Source organism: Dendropsophus ebraccatus, chromosome 13 (assembly GCF_027789765.1).
Source record: "Dendropsophus ebraccatus isolate aDenEbr1 chromosome 13, aDenEbr1.pat, whole genome shotgun sequence".
In the NCBI taxonomy this organism is placed as follows: domain Eukaryota; kingdom Metazoa; phylum Chordata; class Amphibia; order Anura; family Hylidae; genus Dendropsophus; species Dendropsophus ebraccatus.
In genome coordinates this window covers 16,374,045-16,396,898 of record NC_091466.1, presented here as the reverse complement: position 1 = coordinate 16,396,898, position 22,854 = coordinate 16,374,045, and the positions used below count along the sequence as shown (strand labels likewise).

The window sequence follows — 22,854 nt, the reverse complement described above, 5'->3', positions numbered from 1 at the left end:
CAGAAAATTATAGATTTGTAAATGACTTCTATTTAAAAATCTCCACTCTTCCAGTACTTATCAGCCACTGTATGTCCTGCAGGAAGTGGTTTATTGTTTCCATTCTGACACAGTGCTCTCTGCTGCCACCTCTGTCCATGTCAGGAACTGTCTAGAGCAGCAGCAACTCCCCATAGCTGCCATGATTGTACTCATATAGCACCCAGAGGAATAGTTGGATGCAGCCCCAAGTGTCCTGGAAAACATGAATATAGCTTATGGCCTATGACTGTATCCATGTTTTCCAGGCAGCAACTTCTGCACCGAACCAGAGCATGCTCGAGATTCACTCATTACTACTTTACATCCCAAAAGACATGGAACAAAAAGACTCACGTATCCAAAATTGTACCAATACAACTACAGTCATAAAGCAGTAAATGTAAAAGTTTATTCTATTACTACAATAGTGAGTTCAGTTCTTATTGCCATAATGTTTACGATACATAGGAACAGATGTAAGGCTAACTTCCTATACTTACGACCTGTAATAACCACATCATACAAGGCCCGAGGAAGTATCATCACTTATACAAAGATTTCAAGATGAACCCTGTCATATTACTATCTACTATGGATTCCGGCCTATGTATCCCGGCACAGACAGACGGTGGTGTCCGCTATGTATAGATCCAATACCACTAACACATACCGTAACTTTAGTCAGGCTGTAGAGGGCCGGCGCTCTGAGGCTTGTCTGGCTACAGGCCTGCGCTTCTCCTCACATGACTGGCCCTGTATACTTACAGCAGACACAAGAGGAAGTGAACTCTAGATTGCAATCTGCTCGAGCTTCTTTGATGTGCTTTCTGGAAGGGAGAGGACTCTAGAAAGGTGAACATTCAATAAGTTCTTATTCGGGTTTGCTCCGGAAATGGACAAAATGTTTCTATGTCAATAATCTGGCACATGTATAATTTGAATAATTAAAGGGGGTGTCTTGTCTATATGGCCTATTACCCTATTAGGCCATATGGACCTCATAAGAGTTTTGGGGAGGTCATCCACTTTTGAGCTACTCAGAAAGAGCTGGCGCACCTGTGATGTCTGAATACTGGCAGACTTTTAGGTAGGTAGGGTTAATTCCGGGTTTAATTCCATTTATCTCCCCAAAAACAAAAGGGAAACAGATCGCTGATCTAAGGGAGACCAGCCAAACTATAACACTGATGGCTGCTAGTGAAAGGGCTCAATGCAGTGAAATCCTGGGTGCATTACCCCCTGGGAAACATGAATATGCAAAAGAAGAGCCCGTGGAGCCTCATTGAAAAGTCTCGAAACACAGGACTAGCCAGATATCCCTCCGGGAAGGACCCAGCCAGGAAAGGGGCGGCTCCTGTAGGAAAACCACCGAAACCACCATATTAAGTGGCCCTATAAGTCAATGTAATGACAAGGGAAAAACCAAGGTCAGGTATCCATCCAGATACAACTGTTTCGGGGTGTTGCCCCTCATCAGTGTGGAGCAGGATCCTTACTAGAACCACCCTATGGCTGGGTACTTCCCGGAGGGATATCTGGCTAGTCCTGTGTTTCAAGACTCTTCAATGAGGCTCCACGGGCTCTTCTTTTGCATATTCATGTTTCCCAGGGGGCAATGCACCTAGGATTCCACTGCATTGAACGCTTTCACTAGCAGCCGGGAGTGTTATCATTTGGCTGGTCTCCCTGAGATCAGCAATCTCTTTTTCTTATGGCTCTACTAGGCATTGCTCCCACCTAGCCAGAATCCTGCTCCACACTGATGAGGGACAACACCCCGAAACAGCTGTATGTGGATGGATACCTGGCCTTGGTTTTTCCCTTGTCTTATTGACTTATAGGGCCACTTAATATGGTGGTTTTAGTGGTTTCCTTACAGGGGCCGCCCCTTGGCTGGGTCCTTCCCGGAGGCATATCTGGCTAGTCCTGTGTTTCCAGTCTCTTCAATGAGGCTCCATGAGCTCTTCTTTTGGAAAAAGAAAAGGGTTAGGGAAGGGAGGGAAGGGAAGTCTAACCCCTCTGGCCATATTTGATAATTATGCAGACATATAGAGAGTCTAGGAGGTATACAGACCTCGTAACATAAACGCCACCCACCTATACACAGTTCACCTCTCATCTAAATGGTTGACGTGTAATGCTACATTCATCCTGCAGGTGGCTTCAAGAGTCAACTAATAGACGCCAAATTCGTGGCAATCGTCTAGCTTCTGTTATGAAAGGGATTGTCTTTATGTGAGACTTCTTCTCATTTCAAGATTTTTCGCCAAATTTTTCTGGAACTACCTCTTTTATATAAATCATGACAGCAGAAGTTTTCAGAGAGTCACCCTAAGATGCTAAAGGGGGACCCCTAGGGAGGGTGTTCTAAGCAAGGGCAGCAATATATATTTAAAGAACTGAAATCATCGGAGTACCCCTTTAAAGTGTTTTTCTAGGCAGAAAAAAAAAGTTATGGTTTCACCTCCATGGCCCAAATTCCTGTTGCTTTTCTTCAATCATCAGTGACTAGTTCAGTGTTGGGGAACGCCCACATGACTAGTTAAGGGTAATTTGCATATGACGCAGGATATTAACAAACTTCGTTTTTGGGGGTATATGCAAAACTTAAAGGTGTCAGTTACATATTTGGAAACAACTCAGGAAGCTTCATTATGCCGTGCGTATAGTTTCCTGGGCATATTGGCAGCAATTGGTTCCCTTTTAAGGGGAACTCCAGGTAGAGGTTAAAAAAAAAGAAATGAAACTTCTGCAGAAGCATAACGCATTACTTACCTGTCTATCCCAGTTGAAACTACCAAAAATCCATTTGTTTGGGGGTTTTTTTGCTCCGTTTTGTGTTTCTGTTCTTCCTGGTTTGGCATTTCCCAGAATGCAATGCTTTCCCTCCTGTGATCATCACAGCCCCCACCCATCACAATCAGTAAAATTAGTGCAGCAGCTGCTTCTGTTCGGTCAGAGATGGTGAATCACTCAGGGGATTGGGTTAGCAAGCCAAGCCTCCTGTGACATCACGCCCCGCCCCCTGTCTGCATCATCAGTCTGTCCTCAGCAAACACACACAATGTGAGACAGAGGCATGGAAGATTTGTCTCCTAAGGGGGGATAGCAGCAGGAGCAGGAGACAATGTGAATTGGCCCAGGGGCCATTTTTTTCACTTCCTGGATTTCTATCAGCTACCAGTGTGGCAGAATCGTACAGATACAGTAATAGGCTAAGTTCACACTACGTATATTTCAGTCAGTATTGTGGTCCTCATATTGCAACCAAAACCAGGAGTGGATTAAAAACACAGAAAGGATGTGTTCACACAATGTTGAAATTGGGTGGATGGCCGCCATATAACAGTAAATAACGGCCATTATTTTAATACAACAGCCGTTGTTTTAAAATAACAGCAAATATTTGCCATTAAATGGCGGTCATCCACTTAATTTCAACATTGTGTGAACAGAGCCTTTCTGTGTTTTTAATCCACTCCTGGTTTTGGTTGCAATATGAGGACCACAATACTCACTGAAATATACGTAGTGTGAACATAGCCATACATTGTATAGACACATCTATATAACTTTTAATGCACTTTTAATAGAAAACAAGTTTTTCTTATCCAGAGTTCCCCTTTAAAACACACGCCACATGTCAGCCCCATCCACACTTCTCAAGCTCTCGTGCTCCATAGACTTTCTATAGAATCTTTCTCAGGCAGTAAGAAGACGAAAAAGGAAGGAAGTGCTTAGCTGAGCACTTCTCCCTGCTCATTCTACATACATATCAATCTCTGGTCTAAATGGGTTGCGAGATCTCAGAATGAAGATGCCTCGTAGCTCTAGTTCACAAACAGGGGTCCTAAGCTGGAGACCACTCTATGATGTGTCCATTTCCAAAGAAGGGGAATTTATCAAACACTAAAACTCTGCACACCCTTCATGTTAGATTGTGAAAGAATTGTGAAAGTAATTTATAGGAGCCGGAGGCAAGGGTGCCAGCTCTGTGCAATATCAGGCCTTGTGACTGACTGAGCAACTCTACATGACTCACAGTCTGTCCAAGCGCGGTGGCTCAGACGTTGGGTCGTATTTGATCTTGCAAAACCTGATGAATATTTCTAAACAATGTAAAGGAATAAATCAGTACAGAAAGGCTACACTAATCCACCATAACTCTGAATAAGCATAACCAGAGTCCTAAGGACAGCTCCCTATGTATCTATACACCTGGCTTTACAAACCCCCATACTCACCTAAGATGATCCTCATCTACTGGGTCAACATTACAGTGCAATGTAACAATGTCAGGTCTCTTCCCAATGTTCTGAGGTCATACACACAATTGGTATTTTGGGGTTAAGGACACTTACAGAACCATTGATTTGAATGGCCTCATTCATTTGTGTTACAGGCCATGATCCAAGCCGCAAAAAAGCCTGACAGGTCCTAGTACGGCTCTCTAATGAATGGGTCCGTGCACATGGACGCACAACTTGGCTACTGGTCTGCGGCTACGGAAAGCTCTACGCACGTGTTCATGTAACCTAAAGGTGCCCATACCACATAGGCTAAAGTTGGCTGAACCTGTCACCATACAGTTTATACATAAGTCTTACAAACCTGCCACTGTCAGAAGAGTCTGGTGTGATAGATTTTTTCTGTCGGACCCTTTTGTTCTCAGAGGGATAAGCCGGAACCAGAGTTGTCTGGCTGCTGCTTTTTCCTTTTCATAGAGAAGACATGAACCTTCAGAAGCAACTCTGTTCCTACACCATTGTGTGGGCTAGGGCCCTATTCCACGGGCCGATTATCGTTCAGATTATCGTTAAATTGTTCGATTATCAAAGGATAATCGTTCTTTTGAATAGCAGTTAACGACTAACGACCAAACGAGAAATCGTTGATCGTTTAAGACCTGGACCTATTTTTATCGTTGCGGGTTCGCAAATCGTTCGCATTGAATAAGATGTCGTTCGCAGTAGTGACGAACGCAATAGCGACGACAAGACGACAGCAAGAATGATCATAAGTAATGATTATCTTTCCATGTAAATGGGTGAACAATTTCAGGTCTTTCGCAATAGCGGTCATTTGGATCGTTTATTGTTAACGATTATGCGAACGATAATCGTCCCGTGGAATAGGGCCCTTAGGGTGAGCATGAAGTGAGAAGGACAAAAAATGACCTCTCCCATCCATTACCTTGCCACCATTGACAGACCACGTAAATGTATGGGGTGATTATACAATATAGCTGTTGGTGAATTATGCATCCAGTCTTGGGTCCCCTGCAGCTCCCGCTCTGACCTCTTCTCTTACTCTTCTCTGAGACAAACATGCCTCAGCAGTGACGTTCTGCTCAGCCAATCACTAGTCACAGTAATGTCCCAACCCTGTTGGTGATTGGCTCAGCAGGCTGTTAGCAGGAAGCAAGAAGCAGAGCGACAAATGAGGGACCAGATGACATGACAGTGGAAGCTGCAGCCTCTTTAATCATGTTTTGTTGCCTTTTGATAAAGTAATTCCTAATGTTATAGAGATGCTCTTCTTTGAGTATTGTGGAACACGCTGTGTCCTTATGCAATATACAATATAAATGGAGTTTGCAACTTGCAGCGTGAAGGGATTAAAGGAAACACTGTTATATATTTACATAGACTTGATAACACATGTCCAGGCCATGTTGTTGTTGAACCTGACAATTTAGTCATAAAAAGGAAAAAAAGATATAAAAAGTAAATATATCCATTTATAGCAGGTTACACTGAGCAGATAAGTGGCCATAACCTGAACTGAGCTCCAGGCATCTCCGTCATTATAGGAGGTTTATCTGAGACGCACAGCAGGGGGTTTCCAGCTCTGTGTAAATAAAGATTACTCACTGTATGAGGGAATGTTAAGCAACTTTCTTTATGTTTCCATTCTGCTCATTATATTCAGGACTTGTTTACTTACCAAAGTTTAGATATAAGTTCACTGGTTGTGGAAGGAGCTTTGTCATTGTGTAGGCTTTTCTTCAGCTCCTGAGGGGCGGAGCTTAGTATGCCTGGCGTCTAATTGGGGACAGAGTGGATACACAAGGATTGCTAAGCTCCACCCCTTAGGAGCTGCAGAAAACCCTACAGTCTGATAAACTTACTTTCATCTGTCAATTCCACGTTTAGTGTCCCTTTAAAAAGGCACATGTGGTTGGCAATTAAAATGGCAATGTGTAAAACTGAGGCAGAAGAGGTACTGTTTTTTTTTAAATATCTATCAGCAAGTTCAGCCCAGTGAGCCTACTGATATGCCGCAGAAGATCTTTACCTGATCTTTTCCCCCACATTCTTACGATAGCCCTTAATTGCCCCTATGCAAATGAGGGGCTTAGGAGCATTTGGGGTGTCACCCTTAGACTGGAGCACTAGCTCTGCCCGCCCAGTCCGCCCCCTCCTGGGCCGCCCCCTCACAACTACTTCCTCTGGGAGACCTAATGTACTACACTATGTACTACAGTATTTTTACTGAACAGATAGTTTTCCTACTACATCATAAGTACCTTTTATAATAGACTATATCCCCAGGTAATTTATAAGTGCTAATCTCATGTCAATAACCCAGGCAGGACAGAGATAAGACATTGAAAGACTATGACAGAGATGAGATAAATTAAGATATTACCTATAAACCAGGGCCAGCACAGATACGTAACAAGGCCAATAGACAAACACAACGTCACGTTTTATTTGTTAGCTATCACAAACAGCTAAAATGGAAAAAGCGCCCAGTACGGGAAGCATATTATAGGATACTAATAAATAGTAATATAAACCTCCCACCCTTGGCAGCCATAACAATGACCTTAATACCTGACATGCTCTGAACAGCCTGTTCTATCTTACTCCAAAGATGCTCTATAGAATTAAAGGGAATGTCTGTCCCCACAAAATTTTATACTTCTCATCTGCCACACAGAGATCTGTACCCATCTGACCATGCCATGTCTCTCCACAGAGATTTGGATCCATCTGACCAGGTCACTTATCTCCACAGAGATCTAAATCCATTTGACCAGGACATGTTTCTCTACAGAGATCTGGATCCATCTGACCAGGCCATGTTTCTCTATAAAGATCTTGATCTATCTGACCAGGTCATGTTTCTCCACAGAGATCTGGATCCATCTGACCAGGCCACGAACCTCTACAGAGATCTAAATCAATTGGACTAGCCATCAATCTTCACAAAAAATCTAAATGCATTTAACCAGCCAAGAATCTCCACAGAGATCTAAATCAATTTGATCAGGCCATGCTTCTCTATAGAGATCTGGATCCATCTAATCCAGCCATGTTTCTCCACAGAGATCTGGATCCATCAGACCAGGCCATATTTCTCCACAGAGATCTGGATCCATCTGATCAGACCATGTTTCTCCACAGAGATCTGGATCCATCTGACTAGGCCATAATTCTCCACAGAGATCTGGATCCTTCTGACTAGGCCATAATTCTCCACAGAGATCTGGATCCATCTTACCAGTACACGAACCTCTACAGAGATCTAAATCAATTGGACCAGCCATTAACCTCCACAAAGATCTATATCCATTTGACCAGCCAAGAATCTCCACAGAGATCTAAATCCATTAGACCAGACCATGCTTCTCTATAGAGATATGGATCCATATGACCCAGCCATGTTTCTCCACAGAGATCTGCATCCATCAGACCAGGCCACGTTTCACCACAGAGATCTGGATCCATCTGACCAGACCATGTTTCTCCACAGAGATCTGGATCCATCTTACCAGACCATGTTTTTCTCCACAGAGATCTGGATCCATCAGACCAGGCTATGTTTCTCCACAGAGACCTGGATCCATCAGACCAGGCCATGTTTCTCCACAGAGACCTGGATCCATCAGACCAGGCCATGTTTCTGCACAGAGATCTGGATCCATCTGATCAGACCATGTTTTTCTCCACAGAGACCTGGATCCATCAGACCAGGCCATGTTTCTGCACAGAGATCTGGATCCATCTAATCAGACCATGTTTTTCTCCACAGAGATCTGGATCCATCAGACCAGGCCATGTTTCTCCACAAAGATATAGAGCTGTTCACAGGATGCCTTTTCGCGGGATGTTTTTCCTCGATCACACTATTCTTTCTATAATTTCCACACTGTTACACAAGAAGACCCCACATGGTTGGCAGTTTGTAAAATCCTGGCTCTAGCTAGCCTAGCCCCATTGACCTGGCCTTGTTCCAAGTGACTGAGATCACTTGAATCTCCCATTATAAAGTGGATCCACACTGATATAGATTCATACAGATTCACACAGAAAAGATCACTTGATCTTATACTTCTGGGTCTGGTGTCCAATAAAGTTCCAAGCAAGAACTGTCTCTAAGAACTCAGCGGCAGTACAAGGAACCTGTTGTACTCGTACATTTGGATTATAGTAATGAAAAAATGAGACAACAAAGAGTACTGTACTGTTTTCATGTACTCGTAAAGTACTGTGAGTATCTATTGTTCGAGCACATTGAAAGAGCCTGGAGAGGTATGACCCTTTGAACCCATTTTCTGTTTTAGTCTGTCAGTAGGTGAAGCCTCGACACTGGTGTGAACACAGGCTAAGTGATTCCATTCAACATGAGCACACTTGCCCTGCCAAAACAGCCACTTAACTTTGCAATAAAAATCTTATATAATGTATATTTTATACTTCAAGCCTTTTTAGTGCTCCATTATATGAGAAAAACACATATGCTAAACAATAGGTATATAAGTGTCAGGAGCCTGATAGGGGATTGATGTCTTTGAAGAGACTGCCAATCTGGCATGAAGACTCTTGCAATGATTCATGGGAAGAAATTATGCAAAGTAGCTTAAGAAAAAGTAAACCAAATGTAAAAAAGCTTGCTCCTTACTGCCCCCTATAGGATCTAGCATCCCTTCACAAGAGTGTTTGACCCATGCAGAGCTTGTCACCAGGCCAGAATCTCTCCCTGATGGGAAAGGTACTCATATGTAGACAGCAGTTTCAGGCTTCTTGCCCTTTGTCAGTACAGAGCGGTTCCCCACTGTGACCCAATCGGCATATGTTCCATTAACCCCTTCCTTCCTGTAATAGCATGTCAGGGGAACTATGTAGTTCCTGTGTGTATGGTATTAGGGAATTGTAATGTCATGAGTTCAGGAGCTGCGTCGGCACCATAACTTGCCGTTTTCAGTCGCCATACTGATGCATGCTGTGTTCCACTGTCAGTGTTTGTCAGAATGTACACAGTCGGAATGTACACACTCTAATGATGAAATATAGTTCCTGAGTAGTGTGTGCATTGGTATGGTGTGTGTAAGTTGCCTCCTTATATTTATTTGTGGTGAGGTATGAAGTACAGGAGCAGGGACCCCGGCCTTTGACAGGAGTCCCTGCTCCTGTATATGTTTTCCATGGCCTCCTATGAAGCAAATTTTGTTTTGTAGTGACTCGCCCAGCCTAGCCCAGTAAATGTGTGTAGAGCCCCAGAAGGTAATACAGTATATGCCTGGTACTCAGTATCTACAGGAGCAGGGACAGCTGTCAGTTGACAAGAGTCCCAATCTCTGTACGATTCCAAGCTGGCTTCAAATCCATCTTAAATCTGACAGCTGTTTTAACACAAACCAATCACTCAGATTCTTCGGGTAACGCTACTAGCAGTGTCCGGAAGACGAGCTAAAACACTGCCTAAGGGCTTATTCTCATGACCTGTAAATTTCAGGTGCTTTGGATGGGGAAGTCCTGTAACAGAGTGTTTCCCTGTCTGGCATAATTTATCGATCATGTGCCGCAGCCTTTCAGTTTCCCTGATCCCGGCATGATATTGATACATCATGCTGGGCGAGGAAACACTACAAGACCTCCCCATCCATAGCGTCCGTAATTTACGGGACGTGGGAATAAGCCCTTACCATGTGTTCTGTGTCTTCCGTAGAAACTTTAGCTGCTGAAACTAAGGAGGAGATTTATCAAACATGGTGTAAAGTAGAACTGGCTCAGTTGCCCCTAGCAACCAACCAGGTTCCACTTTTCTTTCCTCATAGATTTTTTTGAAAAATAAAAGGTGGAATCTGATTGGTTGCTAGGGGAAAATGGGCCAGTTCTACTTTACACCAGTTTGATAAATCTCCCTGCAAGTCTTTTATTTCAACACCAAGACATGCAGAGAGCCAGGAACTAGTCATCTGGGCTGTGACTAGTCACAGCTATCTGCCTGTTAGAGTTGATTGACAGGAAAAGAGTCTTATAACTGGCCTCTTTTCCTGTCAATCATCCTTGTGGCTTTCATTGTTTACTACCAGGAAATGAAAATCTGTCCCGGTCATGTGATGCTCGCACAGGTGCACCGCTCGCCTTAGTCCACTTATCAGCACACACTCTCGTAACAAGCCGTGCACCTGTGCGAGCGTCACATGACGGGACAGATAATCCGGCTCTGTAAGCAAACAGTGAACGTTCCTGCTCAATAACAACAAGCGGAGACCTAGAACATTTCGGAGTGGATACAGATATATTATAGAGTTCCATACATTGAGTAAACTTTACCATAATAAACCTTTGATTTCTTTTTCTTTACGTCTCTTTCCACGCATGGCTAACAAGTTTTGGTTGTTTCTTTGGCCACTTCCTGATCTTTTTCCCCCCAAATGATTGTTATTATAATTTTTTTTTTTTTTGATCATTTACTTCCCTAAGTTGTGACCACAGCTCTCCCTGCACGCCATAACACTTACAGGAGGAGGGCATTGTGGGAGTGAACATGTCAGCCAGGCGCTGCTGAGTCATGTTTGGAGACTGAGAGCAGAACACGCTGGTGGGAGCAGCTGATCACTGACAAAAACAGCAGATAAACCCCGGCGCTGGGGCTCGCTCTTGTCTCCGACTTCTCTGACGCTTTGTTTCTTATTTGCGAAAAGAAAAGAAAAAGTTGTGGGTTTCGGCTTTTGAGTAAAGACAGTGATAAACACTTGCAACTTTATTAGAAGGCTAAAACTAGATTTTTATTTTTTCTGCAGCGCCACCACAGGTGAAATGAAGCATTACACCATTTAAGATTTAAAGGGGTCGGCCACTTTATAGTACATAGTTCAGTGTACTATCTGACATGGAGTAGAATATCTGACATGGAGTAGCATGTGTCCATGCCTCGCCCCCCCAGTGTCCAACACTGAGCCTGTATATGCCTATGGTGGACACTGGGGGGCGGAGCATGGTCACATGCTCCCCTATGTCAGCCATCTTATGGACAGATTCACCACGGAGCAGGGCAGCACAGCCTGATTTTAGCTCTATGAGGTACACAGGGAGCTGCTCTCAGTATATACATTGAGTACACTTACTTACATTGTACACTGAACAATTTTACTATGAAGTGGCCAACCCCTTTAATCAAGGGGCTGCTTAAAGGGAATCTGTTTATGCTGCCTTAAATGAGGGCGGCATAAACTAGTGACAAAAATGCTGAACAGATCGGTGTATTACTTACATCATTCTGTTTAGCCGTTCTCTTAATATGCAGGAGAATAGGATTCTTGCCACCCCCCCCCCCCCCCCCCCCAGCTGCTGATTGACAGTTGGCTGCCTATACACAGCATGGATAGATAACTGCCAATCAGCAGCTGGTGGGCGGAGTTTTTTTTGTGCTCATGAATATCCAGGACTACTGGGCTCATGCTTATAATGGAGAGGATTACTTATTCAGGAGGATATCTCCGAATCAGCTTCACAGAATAATGTAAGTGATACATCATTCTGCTCGGCTTTTCTGTCACTAGTTTATGCTGCAATACACATGAGATTTGTCAGATGTGACCAACGCTTATCTAATGTGTGTAGACAGTGTAAGAGTTGGGATGGATCCCTTCTTATTATAGTATTACTGTCACTTTAAAAAAGTAAAACGTTTGACATCTGTATCAGTCCATTTAAAGCTAGTCTCAAGTTTTTACATACATCTCAATAAGAACCATCTGTCAAATAACCAACCAAGGTAAATAATCCAGCTTCTGGCTTTACGATCACAATTGGCTCAAACAGCGCCACCTAGAGGCAGACCCCATATAAATAACTCCATAGTGAAACACGTAAAAGGGAGATTGCTGTAATGTGCTTATTATCTGACACGAACAACAATAATGCCTCAGGATAAGGTACACTTTATTCTAGGTAAAATTTTAAAGCCTTTGGCTGTCCAGACATGATGAGATTTGAGTTCTTGCAACTACTGAAGGGCTGACAATTGGACATCCATGATATAGGGCCTAACAAACTTTATTACATGTCAAGATGCATCAAAATTCATTTAGATCTTCTTGAAAACAATATATAACATGGATATCAATATTATGCTGGCCATACATGTTAACTGGGACTGGCCAAGTAGCTACTGTGTGTTAAAGGGATACTCCGGGAAAAAAAATCTATTTAAAACTGGTATCAGAAAGTTTTACAGATTTATAAATCACTTCTATTTACAAATCTCAAGTCTTCCAGTACTTATCAGCTGCTGTATGTCCTGCAGGAAGTGGTGTATTCTTTCCAGTCTGACACAGTGCTCTCTGCTGCCATCTCTGTTCATGTCAGCAAATCTCCATAGAAAACCTTTTCCTGCTGTGGACAGTTCCTGACATGGACAGAGGTGGCAGCAGAGAGCACTGTGTCAGACTGGAAAGAATACACCACTTCCTGCAGCATATACAGCAGCTGATAAGTACTGGAAGACTTACATTTATTAAACAGAAAAATGTATAGCTCTGAATAACTTTTTGACACCAGTTGATTCAAAAACATTTTTTTTTACAGAGTACCCCTTTAAGTCTCCCCACTGAGAACCCACGCGGACTCAACATGCATCCAAGATCAGGAGAGATACTGTAGCTATAGTATATATATGGTCAGCTATGGCGGTAATCGAGCTGCTGGTACCCCCATATTAGTAGAATATAAAGGTCCACAATGCCATTGATGTCAATGGAGAGGTTTACAGCATAATATACAAAGAATAAGGAGTCAGAGAAGACTTCACTAAGGTGGAGATTAAAGGGGTTATCCAGCGCTACAAATACATGTCTACTTTTCCCCATCTCTTGTCTTCAGTTCAGGTGCGGTTTGCTATTAAGCTCCATTTACTTCAATGGAACTGAGTTCCAAACCCGACCCAAACTGGAGACAAGAGAGGGGGGAAAAGTGGCCGTTTTTGTAGCGCTGCATAGCCCCTCTAATCAAACTGGTTTGAAGTAGAACCGTCTTAGTTGCCCCTAGCAACCAATCAGATTCCACCTTTCATTCCTCACAGACGCTTTGGAAAATGAAAGGTGGAATCTGATTGGTTGCTAGGGGCAACTGAGCCAGTTTCACTTTACACCATGTTTGATAAATCTCCCCCTTTAAGTTCCTTTCAATGACCAGAACCCCACCATTATAATTTGTCATGGGACAACATGATAACATGAAAGAAATATCTCTACCAAGGTGTATACAGGATAGCAGTGATAGGTTTATTAGAAGCCTTGGTAACTTTTTATGTTCACCCGTCATACTTGTTCCATGACTATCTGTAATGGTAGATGGTATAATCCCGGCTCACTGCCCGCACTCAGTATACGGCAAATCACCCCAATCAGCTGCTAGGAGCTCTAAAACAGATGTAACATTAACAGCTGCCTGGTGCCGAGTGGATACAGCTGATCCCAGTCCGACATCTGCTGCTTGTTTATCCTGAGTCAACCCTGGGCAGCCGGTCACTTCGCTCGCCGTCACTTATCAAACCCCAACAATAACCGGACGGCAGTGTCCCCCGACTACAACTTCCAGCATGCTAGCGGTCAGGGCATGCTGGGAGTTGTAGTTTTGCAAGAGCTGTAGTGCCGCAGGGATGGGAAACTTTTGGACCCCCAGTTGTTTCAAAACTAAAACTCCCATCATGCCTAGACAGTCGAAGCTTCCGGCATGATGGGAGTTGTAGTTCTGCAACCGCTAAAGGGCCGAAGATCCCTGGGTTAGAGTATAGCGGGTCATACAAAACATCTCAAATATATCATCTTGTACTTTCTATCGCCAAAATAAAAAATTGCCCTTGATGATCAATTTTACAGTCTGACAAGCATCACCTTTCTGCGCTCCAGAGGTGGAGAGGACTGACAATGCAGATTAATGATGACATCATTTCCAGTGTGATGACATCACTTATTAAGAAGTGTACAGCTGATAAATGAGCACTGTTGCTTTAAAAAAAAAAAAAAACTTTTGACATGTCAAAAGTTTTGACTGGCTGGGGTCTTAGTGTTTAGACCAGGGATAGGGAACCTTTGGTCCTCCAGCCGTCGCAAAACTACAGCTCCCATCATGCCTGGACATGTGTGAGATAGGCTTAAAGCGATCGCAAAACGAATTTCCGTCCGATATATCGTTCCGTCTAAACGCTGAACGTTATGAACAAAAAAAATGTTACTCCGACATCGTTAATCGTACGATCGGGCGAATTATCGTTCCGTGTAAACGTAGCATAACTCTATGGGACTGTTGCACATCAATCAGCACTGAGTACCAATAAAAACTTTAAACATGTCAAAAGTTTTTTAAAGTGACAGGTACACTTTAACTTCAGTCCAACAACAGGTTAACCAGAAGTGCCGCCTGTGTTATCTACCAAACCCTGCGCCAACTCCAATAACCCACAAACAACATGGAGCAGTTGGAGATCTCCTTCCAAGACACCATAAATCACAGCTGGAGAAGAGAAGATACAGAGCAGAGACCCCACCATCCTCAATGTGGGCACTCACCCTATGCAGTGACAATGATCATTGCAGTTGTGGAGTTTATAATATAATAGAAAAACCCCCCACCCACCCCCACCCTCCATTCCTATACAGGTGTAAAGAATAAAAGGCTGCGCAGAGTACTCACTCCTCAGCGTCTCCCTCCTGGTAGCTGAGAATTGTGTTCATTAAAGTGCATGTAAGTGCAGAGAGCAGTGTCTGCTGCTGCTGCGGGGAGGGACAGGCTGTGATTGGCAGGAGGAGCAGTCACTTCGACATCAACACATCTCCCCCACTGTGTCCTGGATACTCACCGCCTTCCCTCCAGTCATTGTGTCCTGTACATTGTGTATGTAACCAGCCTTATCCAATAACAATGTCGTTTACAGTCATCATGTCCTACCCCCTGCCTCCCCAGTCACACTGTGTGCAGTAATATGAGGATACTTGCCTTCTGCCGGATGGCTCGCATACACTCCCTGCTTGATCTTATACATTGTTTATGTGGTCACTACTTCCCCCTTTTCCACTTACTGTTTGATTCACCTATGTAGCAGAGCTGATGTGTGTACATCTACGACACCGCAGTGGGTTGTGTAATCTCCAGATACAGAAGCGTAGCGTAGCGCCGGATGACAAACTCACCTACCATCACAGTGCAAGCCACTGACTATGTAAATCTCAGTGCTTAGTATGTAATATATGTAGTATGGCAGTGCAGTAGAGGGAAGAACCTGTGGGAAGCCTGGGTGCAGTAGTTCCACAAGGTTACTCTATGTTGTATGGGCTCGCACAGCAGGTGTAGATGGTAACAGTTCCCTCCAGCAATGTCTTGACTAGGGGTACGGCAGATTACGGGGGTGTCTAAGACCGTACCTAGACCCCTTCTTATCCCCTCCCAACCATTTACCTTCCCCCTTACCTAAATGAGGACTCCACACCTGCTGACGTTGGAATAACGGCCACAGCAGCCTCTTTATTACACAATAAATAACATGACAAATATAACATTATTGTTTAATACCGATAACTTCCAACCAACATTACCGACATACCCATCAGGGAGGTCATGGATGGCCCAGCAGCAGTATGAACTATAGGTCCCCAGTCGCACCGCGCCGGCTTGGGGCTGGCAAATATGCCCAATACTGCTTCTCCCGGTTCTTAGACAACCATGTATCCCTCCGCCTAAGCGGTAAGCACCACCAACCATGCCCCACCTCCCTGTGATATAAAGGAGAGGGGATTGCCACCTTCATCATATCACCAGGGGAGGTCTTGGCATTTCTGGGGCCCTAAGCGAAGTTATGTCTGGGCCCCCCCCCCCCTCGACACGCGTTCCAAAACAATAGACCGCTGTGTGTTGCCCCAAGTAGTATATACCCCTTGTGCACTACCGCCAGTAATATATACTCCTTGTGTGCTGCCCCCAATAGTATATAACCCTTGTGTCCTGCCCCCAGTAGTATATACCCCTTGTTTGCGACCCCTGTCCAGCGGTCTTGAGCACAAGAGCGGGGCGTGGGGGGCCCCCTGGATGTTGGGGGCCCCAAGCGATCGCTTGGGGTGCTTGGTGCAAAAGACCGCCACTGCATATCACCTCTAACACCTCCTCACACAGTGCCATCCACGACCACCCCTCCGACAGCTGCCGCGACAAGTAGGACAATGCTCTGCCAACCACCCACCTACCGACACAGTAAAGCAGGGCGTGCATGTGGCGGAGCTGGTAAGTAAAGCCCCTCCCCCTGTCTTAATAGCCTCCCGTTCTACAGTCCAAGTCTCTAAGCCTGGCCTGAAGATCATAGACACGGCCACTAGTCACTAGAGATGAGCAAACCGGGTTCGGGTTCGAGTCGATCCCGAATGTTCGGCATTTGATTAGCTGGGGCTGCTGAAGTTGGATAAAGCTCTAAGGTTGTCTGGAAAACATGTATACAGCCAATGACTATATCCATGATTTCCACATAGCCTTAGGGCTTTATCCAACTTCAGCAGCCACCGCTAATCAAATGCCGAAAGTTCGGGTTCGGATCGACTCAAGCATGCTCGAGGTTCGCTCATCTCTACTAGTCACCTGAGGGCATGATACAAGGGGGTAGAACTTAGGTACAAAAAACAATATTAAATACTTTTTAGCGGCTACCAACACCACCATGATTATTGAATAAGTTACATAGTTATTAAGGCAGAAAAAAAAAAAAAAAATACATCACTGCTCTTACAGTAAAGAATCCCCATGTTATGATGGTGAAAACTTCTTTCCTACAGAACTGGATTTTATCTATAGCAGTCGCCATTCCTAAATCCCAACAGTGGCTCACAAAACATATGAGGCTCCCTGGCATTTGCACAACTCTAACAGGTGAATGTATTTCCTCACCCCGACACCTTGTTCACCTTTTTTCTGGTTTTACCTATATAAAGCATAGTGATGTTGTTTTAGGGTGCTTTTATACGGGAGCAGCCATTACTGTCAATAACTGGTCAATGTAAAACAGTGTAAGGCTATGTTCGCACAGTGTATTTTTAAAAATGAGAACGGCCGTTGTTGGAGATTAAAAAAAACGGTCGTTATTGCCTTAAAATAATAATGCACTGTATTGTACTCTGTGGGAACAACGGCTGTTTTTCAAACACTGTATTGAACAAGGGCCGTTGTTCACCTGTGGACGCATAGATAATTGACTTGTCAATTATTTGCGGTCGGTAATGCAGGAACCTGCTTCGCTCACACAATATATGGTAATATCGGCCGCAGGAACATGTCAAACAGAGGCTGTTGTTTATACACTTTGTGAACTGGCCTAAAAGTGATTAACTGAGCTGATTGCAACTAGGGGTGGTGTTTAAAGGGAATCTGTCACTAGGTTTATTCCACCTTAAAAGAAGGCAGCGTAAACTAGTGACAGAAATGCTGAACAGATCGGTGTATTACTTACATCATTCTGTTCAGCCGTTCTCCTAATATGCAGAAGAATAGGATTCTCGCCACACCCCTCCCACCGCCCTCCAGCTGCTGATTGACAGTTGGCTGCCTATACACAGCATGGATAGATAACTGCCAATCAGCAGCTGGTGGACGGAGTATTCTGCTTCTCATGAATATCCAGGACTACTGGGCTCATGCACATAATGGAGAGGACTACGTATTGTCCATGTTATTCAGGAGGATATCTCTGGATCAGCTGCACAGAACAATGTAAGTGATACATCATTCTGTTCAGCTTCTCTGTCACTAGTTTATGCTATTCTGAGATAGGACAGCATAAACCTACTGACAGAGTCTCGTCATAGTAATCAGCGCACAACTTCCCATGTAATGTGTGGGCGACTATCATGAAGTTAATTTGCCGCATGCACGAGCGTGATCTTTCCTGCGGCCTGGCTGCATGATTGATGGAACCTTGTAAAGGCTGCGGAATCGAGTTCCAATTTTGCTTGCTTGTGGCGCACATCGGTCTGTGTATAAGGGCCCTTATATCTGTGGAAACAGATGATGACTAATGAGATGGCATTTAGAAACTGAAGCAGACAGATGGTGAATAGAAACAAACTACACAAACTGACCCTAACTAGCTTACCCTGAATCTTTCCCTAGACCTGACACTAAACACTGACACTAGCATAACTGACTCTGCAAAAATCTCTAATAAAACCCCAGATCTATAGAGCTGACCCTACCACAAACAACTGGAGGACTCCAGGACCCAGAGACAAAAACCAAGGCAGTAGTGAACTAAAGAGCGAATGCCTCAAGATCAAACTGGGAAAAACAACAGAAACTTTAAGATACAGAAACAAGGACTAAACAAGAATGAACCGGAAATCAACTAGACTGACTAGGAACAAAAGTGGTCCAGAACGGGTAATCCGCACTACACTACAAAAGTCAGCTACAGTGAAACCTTGGATTAGGAGTATAATTTGTTCCGAGAATGTGCTCGTAATCCAAATCACTTGTATAGCAAAGCTATAGCTAAGAAATAACTGAAACGCAGACGATTCGTTAAAGAAACCAAAAATAAGGTAGGTAAGGTTTTCTGTATCTATAAAAAAAACACTATCAGTAAAGAAGAGGTTAATCAGTTAACTCTCCCCTCACACAAAACTCCTCTGGTTGCTGCAAACTTTCTGGTGCTGGTACCTGCTGATACTAGTGTCGGTGAAGGAGTTAATTCAGGGTCCTTGGGAGAAAGCACTCACCGCTTGGGTTAAGTCTGGGCACACAGGATCTAGGTTGCCTAAACACCGGAGTAGGAGGGCGCCACAGCCTCACTCACGCTCAGTCCTCCTGCAGAAGGGAGAGGAGATAAAGCTCCCACAGGTGGATCTCCACAGTCCTACAGGGTCCCTAACACAGATGGGGACCAAAGAAGAGCCAGAAGGCATCTGATCACCAGCATGTGGTGTCCCACCATGGGTATTCTTTGTCTCTCTTTTGCACCCCTCAAAAAGCTTATCACTCCAGGTTAAGTGGTGATGAAGGTGTTTCTAAAGTTTCACCAATGGATGTCAGTATTATATATTTCTATTAGAGATGAGCGAACCTCGAGCCTCGAGTCGATCCGAACCCGAACTTTCGGCATTTGATTAGCGGGGGCTGCTGAACTTGGATAAAGCCCTAAGACTATGTGGGAATCATGGATATAGTCATTGGCTGTATCCATGTTTTCCAGACAACCTTAGAGCTTTATCCAAGTTCTGCAGCCCCAGCTAATCAAATGCCGAACGTTCGGGTTTGGATCGACTCGAACCCGGTTCGCTCATCTCTAATTTCTATGCAAGCACAGCTGAAGGTTTTCATGGGTTAATGTTTTATTGTTTCCCATGTGTTCTTATTGACCTAAAGGAGGTGCTCTCTACTCTCAGCCTATTATCTTTCTTCTTTCTCTTGCACACACTCCTTTCCACCACTCACAGGGTAGATTACTTGTAGGAGTCTTGTAGAAGTCTTGTAGGAGTCTTATCCAGATTCTCGTGGGAGAAGGACACACAAAGCAAACGTCCCTGCTGTAGCCAAGCCAGGACCTGGCTTCTGCCAGGACCCTCGTCTGGGACCAGAGTTCAGTTTAGTCTGGTGTAGTCAAGTCTAAGAAACATGTGTACAGATGTAGTTAGAGACAACTAGTTCTTCCAGTACTTCTACTCTACTATGCAGTGCTAAACACTACAAAGGGAGAAGAGTCTAGGAACATCCTAGTCCATGCCGGGAATGAGTCTAAAAATGCAGGGCAGTATCCTGAGACACAAGAGGAACTAGCCTGGATAGGACGAAGCTAACAAGGAAGGTCTACGTATCCTATCTAGCAATGCAGGTAACTGGGACACCCCCGGAATCTTAGCTCCACCCAGATAACCACGTCTGAGGCTTGTATCATCCTATTAGGACGGGACACTCAACACTGTAGGGCTCACTCTCACTCTACAAGTATTCTCTCAAAGTTCCGGCAGAGAACATTGCTAAATTAATTGGGTTAGGACTCCCTAAACAAACGCTTCTCTTCTACTCTACTTTCAACTCTTCAAGCACCGCTACAACTTCTTCAAAGCACCTCCTCAGCACAACCAAGCACTAAAACTTGTTTAAGGGTACAAACCCACACACCGTATACGCAGCAGATACGCAACAAATACGCAGCAGATTTGATGGTGAAGATTTGATGCTGTGTTCAGTTATTTAGATCTAATCTGCTGCGTATTTGCTGCGTGTTTGCTGCGTATCGCAGCAGTAAATACGCTGCGTATACGGTGTGTGGGTTTATACCCTAAAGATCTATTTGACCAAAGTGTTTTGTACTACTAAGAGACTGCACAGTAAAACTGTTATATTTTTATATTACTGGAACACATCATCCTTTCCTCCGCACCAGCACCTATATACACTAGCCGCTCACTTTGGGTTATTTTTCCCATTTCTGTGGGTGGCGGTACTGAAAGTCCCGGTGGGTCAATTGCCACTAAGGACTACTATGACGAGAGCCCAGGAGACCCATCACAATCCGGCAAGTCACCGACCACGACACAAAGCAGGTACCAAGATCACACCTGTGTGCTGGACTAGCACTGGCGTCACGATAATACTACCTTTGGCTGAGCTGTGCAACAACACCAACAATCCAACACAAACACTCCCACCATAAGTACAGTTGATCAGGTAGCAGAGGGTTCAAATAAGAGGCTTTCTGCCCAGTATAGTATCAGGTTGGGGGGCACAGTTATTTGTAATTCAAGGTTTTACTGAATTTGTAATGGAAAGTAATTCAGATTACCCTCCAGATGGCTAAGCAGACAAGATCCACATAGCTCCATAGCCGCTGGGCCAAACTAACTAATAACTGGTTTTCCAGTGGGTGAGTGTGGGTTTGGAAGGATTCCTGAACATGGTGGAAACCGGTTCCCCGTTTCTCCCCTTATGGCCAGGATTATTACCACTGCCTCCACCAAACTTAAAGTGTACCTGTCATGACGGCCCACTGTTGGATTACTGGCAAGTTCCTATGTCCTTCTAGAAGTTCGGGTCTCCATGGACACCAATTCGCAATGAGACTGTAGTAGAGACTTGAATTTATGGATGAACAGGGGAATTCACTGACAGTCATGACAGGTACACTGGCAGATATCGCTCCATGTAAGGCTATGTTCACACGTAGCAAAAGTGGCGGAATTCCGTGGCGGAGAATGCCGCCAGCCTCCCTGTCATAATAAAAGTCTATGGGAGCCACGCGCTGCTCCTCTCTCCGCACTGAAGAATGAACATGTTCATTCTTCAGCGCTGAGGGAGGAGGCGCGCGAGCCTCCCATAGACTGTCACTTTTGCTACGTGTGAACGTTGCCTAATGAACACAACGATCAGCTAAGAAACCGATCATCGTTATCTTTTAGCAAGTTTAAAAGTCATTGGCCACCGACCACACATATAATAATAATGATGTAATGTGTAGAGAAAATAATAAACATTATACTTACCTCTCCATGCTCCCTGGTGTCCTGCTGTGTTTTCCCTGCTCACCGCAGCTGCCGCTAAAGCTTCTGAAGCCATTTCTGAAGTGACTGGCCGCTTAGCCAGTCACACCACAGCCCGTTCTCAGCAGTGGCTGTGGTCAGTGGGGAACAAGCAGGAGGACACCAGGGATCCTGGAGAGGTAAGTATAAATGTAGTACTTTCTATATAAGCAAGGGCTAAAAACATGGATCCGCAACACTTTTATTTTTTTTTTATTTCAGAGCAAATACACAAATCACAGATGTGACAAAGAAACAATGTTTAACAGCTGAACATTCTCTCAAATCAACTGGTGCTAGAAAATGCCAGAGATTTGTAATTTACCACTAATAAGAAAATCTCAAGTCTTCCAGAACTTATCAGCTGCTGTATGTCCTGCAGGAAGTGGTGTATTCTTTCCAGTCTGGAGAGCAGGAGAGGTTTTCTATGTGGATTTGCTGCTGCTCTGGACAGTTCCTGACATGGACAGAGGTGGCAGCAAAGTGGATTGTGTCAGACTGGAAAGAATATACCACTTCCTGCAGGACATACAGCAGCTGATAAGTAGTGGAGACTGGAGATTTTTAAATTACAAATCCCTGGCACTTTTTGGCACCAGCTGATTTAAAATATATTTTTTTAACTACCACTTTAAGAGAGGCCTCTTGTTCTGAGCTTTGCTATGTGAGGTCTTTGCCTGTCTCTCTCTATTGATTTTCTGGTGGCAGCTAGGACTCTCTAGGATAATTTGTGAGGAAAGCTATAATAACATTAAGCACCATGAAACCCATGATAGAGACGTTTCTGTATCTGTGCTCAAAGTTCAAGAGACAATTTTAGTTGATCTAGTAGATGTGACGCGTGGGCCGACCGCATGTCTAACCACCGCCATCCTGTCAGCAAATAAAGCCTGAAATGAAGAAGTGAGACTACTGGGTCTCTGGTATATATGGTATATGGTAAATATATACACAATAAGCTATTAAAGGAGGACTCCAGGCAGAACGAGTTTTTTTTAAAAGGGGATAGTTGTGGAGGCTGCGGTATGTGGGCATCAGCACTGGAG

General features: G+C 44.2%; 1 protein-coding gene across 2 annotated transcripts in view; it reads right to left on the bottom strand.

Moving 5' to 3' along the window:
- Positions 1 to 15,042, bottom strand: part of BMF (Bcl2 modifying factor) — a 42,509-nt gene extending 27,467 nt beyond the window's left edge. Inside the window, exon 1 of one of the 2 annotated variants that reach the window (XM_069949967.1) lies at positions 14,952 to 15,042. In XM_069949967.1, the coding sequence (XP_069806068.1) occupies positions 14,952 to 14,992 (41 nt within the window). In that variant the 5' untranslated portion in view covers positions 14,993 to 15,042. Of the gene's footprint in view, positions 1 to 691; positions 751 to 14,951 lie in introns of those variants that run through there. The other variant, XM_069949968.1, reaches the window with a different exon arrangement.
- Positions 15,043 to 22,854: the final 7,812 nt, after the last annotated feature.